Raw genomic sequence first — 7,992 nt, forward strand, 5'->3', positions numbered from 1 at the left:
CGAGGAATGTTCCTCAGACTATAAACATCTCATCAAATCACCGACCCCGGTTCGCCCCGGCTATCTCTGTAACAGACGTGTTTGTTTTCTCATCTGTGTGGGTCCCGAAGACCGTGTTCTTCTGGTTGTGATCCGCTCAGCGAGGGGATGGCCTTCTCTTTGAAGAGAAGCAGAATGAGATCTGGAAGTCTGGAGTGACAGAGCGAGAGGCCGGAGTGTGCTGGTTGGTTAAATGATAACTGAAGGAAAACAAATGCGCATGCTATCTCTACTTTGATCGTCATGCTAAGCTTAAAGGGTAACTCTCGCCAAAATTGAACCTAGGCTCTTTTTGTTAATCTACCCAAGTCAAAATTTCGTGTAAAAGCATAATTAGAATGGAAACTCCACTTTTAAGATTGACTGTATTTCCGTTTTCGGTCAAAATGCCTCTTGAATGGGAGTGCTTGGGACACGTCTATGATAGCATCAAAATCACTATTTTTAAAACACTAAGAAGGCTCGACACAACATGGAACTGTGCTGGAAGTATCACCAAAGGCTCTACACATGAACTCCAGCATTGAGAACATTGTTTGTGTACACAGAGTTTACTAAAAAGAAAGATTTTGTACGACTCACTTTATCAGTTAGTGTTTCCGATGGCTGGAATTTTGTCAATCAAAAGTAGTCGATCTCCGAATGCAATGTAACATGAGGAGAGTAAAGATGGAAAGCTCCTAAAGCTTGTTTCCATAAAAAAATAAAATAAGAGCCTAGGTTCAATTTTGGTGAGAGTTACCCTTTAAGCTAAGCTTGAGAGTTGGTCAACAGAGAATTAGTCAGATGAGGATCTTTTTAACACCATGGAATCAAAATTACTGCCAATAATACAGTAGCTCAGTCCAATCGTTGGCATTAGCATGCTGCTTATACTAAAACACAGTTACTACACTACATTAGACCTATTTTCTGTACAAACTGCACTATTGTATGAAATGTAAACAACCCAGGCTCAAACTGTACCTCTTCCAACATTTTAGAAAACTCCAAAACCGTATTGGTATGGTAACACTCTACTTACAGCCTTTGTATATAATACATTAAGTATAAAGTAAATGTAAAAAGCATAAAGTATTTAATTCAATGCATTAATTATGCCTTCTATTGCACCTTGTGTGATTTCATGAATAATCGTAACCAGTTATATCACATTATAATACTTATCTATTCATTAAACACACCTTTAGAAAGTATACGTGACGAACAACCAATTTCCGACGTAATAAGGAATCTGCGAATATTATAATGCATTTTAATTTTGGTTAGAATTATTTATGAAAAGATGTAATGCATTATAATGTACATTATGAATACCTTTATAAGGCATTATATATAAAGGCTTTAAGTAATGTGTTTCAACGACAATTCACTGCAGTTTCCAACTTCCTTTTCACTCAAAGATTACCTGTTTTTTTAAAGACTTATTTTTGCAAGGTTCCTTGCACAAAACTATATTATGACCTCACAACACTTTTACCACAGTGCACGGTTTCTAAACCAGTGTTGGGTGTAATGCATTACTAAGTAATTAATTACTGTAATTTAATTGCTTTTCCCTTGAAAAAGTAAAGTAAGGAATGCTCTTGATTTTTCTGTAATTTAATTACAGTTACTTCTGATGAAATTGCATTAAATACTGTATAGACTATAGAAGAATTCTATATAAAACAAATGTAATGTCTAATGAAAAAAATTATGCTTCTTTTAAATACTCAGTTGGAGAATAATTTATGCAATTTTACAATATTTATTTGAAATAATTAAAAGAGTCAAGAATTTCATGTCTTGACTGGTCGAGATTGATATGGAATTTAGAAAGTAATTAGTAATAACTAATGCAATACTTTTTAGAGAGAGTAATTAGTACAGTATCGAAGATGTAATTAGTAGCTAGTAATTAAGTTCATATGCTCGGCTTTTCTGATGTAGTAAAGATTTGTAGAAGAAAGTTACTGCATGTTAGCTTCTGCAATTGTGTTTTTATTTCTAGTTTGCTTTTTTAACACTAATTTCCGTTAGGTTTAGGAGGAGGTTTGTTATTTTCAAACATCTATGATCATTTTAAAGGATGTCTAGGTAGTCATCTCACTAGGTTTTGAAACTTAGTCAGAACTATTCTTGTTCACAGTACACTATACAATACAATACCACATTCAGTGCAGAAAAACCCTCATCACACAGACAATTAACTGACTCTATTACTCTAAATAAGATCGTAATTGCTCTTCCTGTATATGTCTTTGAATGGGATCTGTGTTGCTTGAAAAGGAAATATCATAATTACTGTATTTGATGAAGCTAATGTAATTTTGAAAGTGGAGAATTACCTCCCATAACAACTGAGGACAGTTGGAACGTATTTCACTTTACCAGTAATGAACGTCAATGAATGCTGTAAAAATAGGAGAAAAAATCTTCAGTGCACAGCTAAAGAACTGCACTAAATATGCTTGCAATTCTCAAGATCAAGACCATTCTGGAACCAATAAATTGTTTTGTGTCTCCTAGTGGATGAGTAAATGTCTAGTCATGGCACTGCGTGTATCGTCTGACCCCGTGCACAAGAGTCATGAAACATTCTTCATAAATTGACAACAGACATTCATAATAAGTTTTAAAGAAATAGTTTACTAAAAATAAAAAGGAAATCTGCCATAGTTTACTCACCCTTATGTCATTTCCTTCTTCAGTGGAACATAACAAATTATATTCTTATTCACCTTTTTATAGACCTTATGTAGCTCCGCCCCTTTTCAGCGCTGCGCTCATTGTCTTTTGACTTCCGGTCTGTATTTTCACAGCGTTTTGCGTGTTTATTAATGAACGGCTCGTTTTAAAATCTTCCCGGTCGATTTACATTTGTTAAGTCATCTGCTTTAAACATTACAGTCCTCATGATAACTTTCGTTAACTTTACATTAAGTAAATCCACTTAAAAAGCTAATTACTCCTGGACAGAAATGCCATATAAATATACAGAGCGACCGCAAAACGGAAGTTAAAAGACAATTTTCCAAAGATGGCGGCGCCCTTGTTTCTCTGGTGCATAAGGTCTATATAGTGCGTTACACAAAACTGATTGTTTCAAAGCAGCTTTGCAGAGATAAACAGGAAAATAGCAATCAATGATGCAAACAGAAGTAAATTCTCTAAAGTTACACAAAGTCCCTCCAGCGGGAGTTCTTCTCTATATCAGTGTCAGTGTTTCTGAACTCCCTGAAACGCCTCCATTGAAGTTTTGTTTTCTTCCGGGAACGAACACGTCACAATATTCCTCATTTAAATAATTAATGCGTAGAATAAAGGGGCGGGGCCTGGTTGAGTTAGTTAGTAGTGTGTTAAACTGGCGGTTATGGTAAGGGGCGGGGCATTTCCCAAACACACTCAAAGCGCTCGACCAATCACAACACACTGATCCAGCCGACCAATCAGAGCACATCGTGCTTTTCAGAAGGAGGGGCTTCATAGAGACGGGAACTAAGCAGAGCGTTACTGACAGACTGGGAAAAGAGGAGCCGCAACAATGGAGAATATGGGGAAAATAGTGTGTTTTGAACATTCAAGCATGAAAACCTGCTCTAGTAGAGCCTATAAACTAAATCAAGACTTTGCAAAAAGGGCATAATAGGTCCTTTTTAACTGACTCTAGTTTACCTCATATCAGTAGCAGTATTTCTCGAGGGGGGCTTCTGAGGGGTCTTATCCCGCATGATTGATGTAAACTCAAAGCTGGGGCCCCAGGCCCGCGGACACGCCTCATTTGCTCATGTGTGTTCCGTCAGTAAGACCCAGCGTAAGCACAAGTGTGTGCATTAAAGCCACATAAACCACTCTCATCTCTCCACCACAAGAAAAGAACTCAGAGCTTCAAGAGATTTCTACACACTGAATCCTTGGCACGGCCGATCGGAAAATATTAGCCATACCATTCATCATTTCAATCAAAATACTGCAGGAGCCAGACAGAAAATGCTACAGACATTGTAACTGATTTCACACAGTAATATTAATAATGTTCAAAAAAGAAAAAGCTTTTAAGATACTGCTGTCTATCACATAAACAAGCTCATAATATGATGCCTGTTTGCAAAAGGAGAAGTGTAAATCTACCACTATCAGTGCTGAAAATATCTGTTAGCATAAAGTGTGAAAACAATAGGATATAAAATACCAGCCCTGTTTTTGATTATAACTGTGAAAAGTTATTAAAACTGATGAAAACAAGGCAGCTAAAACATTCGTCCAGGCAGGTTTTCAAATATTGACCGGTCCAAATTCCATGTTTAACTTCATGAGCCATTTCAGTGGTGTAGTGGTTTGGGTTAAACTACCCGCGTAAAACAGTTCGCTCGGTGATTTGACTGCACAGATGGCATCTTCTAACTGTTTTTTACTTGAGCTGGTGCTGTCAAACACAAGCACACTTTGGCACACACACACACAATAACACTGTTTCACTTCCCTTTTTACAAGTACCAAAGTTCTCTTATACACGTTCAACATTGACTTATACAAATTTTTTGTATATACAATTTATATAGTGCTTTTTTAATGATACACATTGTTTCAAAGCAGCTTTACAGAAAATCTTTATGTTAATGATCATAATATCCTAATATCGTCATGCCTTGGTCACATTTAGCATATTAGAGCTGGCCGATAATATAGTTTTGTGACGATACAAGCAATCAAGCAGTTGAGATGTGTGCTACATAGTATCAGCCTATGTGAATGTACTGTACATATGCAGACATATTTATATATTGTATATGTACTACTTATATACCTATACGTTGGACATACTTATATAGACCTTTATATGAAGAGCTGAGTGATAATATGGTTACATTTTATGAGATTTGCTATATAGTATCACTTTACATGAATACTGTTTGTATGCAGAGAAAGCTGGATATAATATATATCCAACTTTGGATGGATGGATGGATGGAGCTGTGCGATAATACAATGCAAAGACGCAACCAAGATTTGCTATATTGATCATATTGCTAAACGTAAGAACAGTATACTGTATGCAAGCAGGTAAAGCAGGATGTACTATCCAACTTTTAATATTTTGTTAATGCAGTTTACATTTTTAAGCAGTTGAGATTTGCTATATAGTATATATCACTTAATGTGATTTTAATTAGCCAACTTCAGTGTGATATGTTACCATATTATCATGCTTAACACTGAGAATTTGAATAATTGTAATGTGATCAGATGCAGATATCTAAATCAAAGAATATGGGTGGTTTGCGGGTGGATTTTTTTATTTTTAACAGTGGATTTGGGTGACTCAAAGTGCACCAGATTAATGAATTTATCTTTAAAATGTACAAAAATTTCTTACGGGGGGGCATGCCCCCGGACCCCCCTAGAGGTACCAACCTCCACCCACAAAAATAATGCCGAAAACACATTAGGCTATATGATGATCTATGAAAAATAACATTTAATTACCTTATTATTAAAATACATTATTAGGATTTTACCACCTCTGCCTCATTTTGAGCCAGGAAAAACCCTGTGTATGTATCCAGGTAAGGTTGGATAAACGTATAGTAGTTTTATCAAGTTATTAATTCGTTATGTGGTGATATTTACTGCTTTTCCATTGTCGAGCCAAACGTGCACGTGTGTATGTATGTATGTATATATATATATATATATATATATATATATATATATATATATCATATACACACTCACACATATATTATACAAACTTTTATGTTAGATGTGATTAATCATGATTAATCGATTTGACAGCACTATACTACCTGTATGTATGTATGTATATATATATATATAGTTTTTTCGTGACTGTATTCTGCTGTTCTTTGATATCAGTGTGAGTTTGGGATGTTTGTGAGATGATGCGAGATACACACCTCTGCCGAGGTCCATCTCAGTGCAGCGTTGCTCTGGGTTGTTGCGGATTCGGCACTTGTACACGGCTCCGGGAGACTGAACTGAACTACTGAAAGACGAGTTTGCTCTGGGAGCCCCAACCACAATCCTACAAACATCAGGAGGAGAAACACACTGTCATTGTACATCACAACACAGCTACACACACACAACCTCTGAGGATACAACAGTTAATTCATACAGTTTTTGGTCATTGTAAAAGGGAAAATACTAATATAACTAATATCTTTTGTAGGTCTGTTTCTTTTATCTGAAAGTGTCATGTAGCCTATGACTAATAAGGATGCCTAATAAGTGATTTAGGACTGGAGGTGGTTTCGCCTTGTCACACTGTCATGGTTTGGCTCTTCAATTCAGTGACGTAAGCACTACATCATTATCTCCACTGAAGCACAAGGCAATGATTTGGGTGCTGGCCAGTGTTTCCCTTTCAAATTTAGGACAGATTTTGGAAGAAAGGCTTAACATCTGTGCAGTCACAAGAGAATTTAAAAGAAGTTGCATGTTTGAAATGTATTGGCAAAAGTCGGGTGTAAAAGTGCTTTACACAGTGCAAAAAATGCTTTTCTTACTTAGTATTTTTGTCTCGTTTTCAGTCCAAATATAAAAAAAATTCTTAAATCAAGATCCTTTTACTAAAGTAGTGAAATGCCATGAGATATTATGTCTTGTTTTCTGGGAAAATAAATACAAAGTTGGTTAGTTTTTGCTTAAAACAATGCCAATGGGGTGAGAAAAATAACATTGTTTCTGTTTGAATTAAGATTATTTTTCTTACCCCATTGGCATAATTTTGATAATTTTGCTTGTTTTAAGCAAAAACTTACTTAATTTTGATTTATATTCCCAGAAAACAAGACATAATATCTTATGGCATTTTACTACTTCAGTAAAGACATCTTGACTTTATTTAAGAACTTTTAGATATTTGAAACAAGACAAAAATACTAAGTAAGAAAACCATTTTTTATTTTTTTTTTGCAGTGCAGTGCTCATGTTACTGTGTATTTTACTATGGTACTGTGTATTTTACTATGGTACGAGCTGTCAATGCTTAAGAATGTAATGTGATTAAGTGTGATTATTTTGTGGTGCTGCTTGTGATCAGTAATCCTAAAATATTAGACAACAAAACATCAAACCAAGTGTAATTCTCCCTCAAATGCATCATCATATTTGCTCAGTGACTATAATCAACCCGGTTTGAAAGTCAATTTTATTGATTTATTCATTGATTGCTTTAAATCACCTAATGCAATAAAATTCACATTTCAAGTATTCCAAAATTGAAAATTCTGTCCTCACTCTCAAGTTGTTCCAAACCTGTATGAGCTTCTTTCTTCTGTTTCTTAACACAAAAGAAAATATTTTAAAGAATGTTGGTAATCAAACAGTTTACTGTAGCCATTGACTTCCATAGTAGAAAAAAAAAAAAACCTACGGATGTCAATGGGGTCCATCAACTGTTTGATTGACATCTTCTTTTGTGTTCAGCAGAAGAGAGAAATTCATGCAGGTTTGGAACAATAAGGGTGATAAATTATGACAGAATTTTCATTTTTGGATTAATTATCCCTTTAAGGGTCGACAAAAATGTTTGGAGCCAACTTGACAATCCAAAACCAAGATAAAGCCAAATAAACAAGACCATTCATACAGAAAACGTAAATTGTTTTAGTTTCACTTTGGCGCTAAAACGACGATGTTAACGAATATTCGTATAAACACAGCAACGGAAGACAGCGACAAAGGGTGAATACTTTTAACTCATTATTTCTCATATTATTAGACATTTATTTAAAACAAAACTTTATTTAAAATGTCTTTAATGTAGCCTAGTTTACATTTGACATACTTTTTACGTAATGATATTCATCGACTTTTCAAACAAACGATTAGGAGTGTCTGTTAAAGTAGGCCAACATAGTTTATTAATATAACATTACTAACACTTCAGTGACCACAAAAGTTCACTTAAAAAGAAGTTAGCAGCCTAAAAAGTGCGTTTATTTT

At 35.0% G+C, this 7,992-nt stretch overlaps 1 protein-coding gene across 2 annotated transcripts in view; it reads right to left on the bottom strand.

Annotated features, from left to right (window-relative positions):
* Window positions 1-7,992, bottom strand: part of itga9 (integrin, alpha 9) — a 92,148-nt gene that overhangs the window by 83,367 nt on the left and 789 nt on the right. For both annotated transcript variants that reach the window (XM_081351547.1, XM_081351546.1), the window contains exon 2: window positions 5,940-6,067. In XM_081351547.1, coding sequence (XP_081207673.1) covers window positions 5,940-6,067 — 128 coding nt within the window. The remainder of the gene's footprint in view (window positions 1-5,939; window positions 6,068-7,992) is intronic.

This window comes from Scardinius erythrophthalmus (assembly GCF_964197995.2).
Source record: "Scardinius erythrophthalmus genome assembly, chromosome: 21".
NCBI lineage: Eukaryota > Metazoa > Chordata > Actinopteri > Cypriniformes > Leuciscidae > Scardinius > Scardinius erythrophthalmus.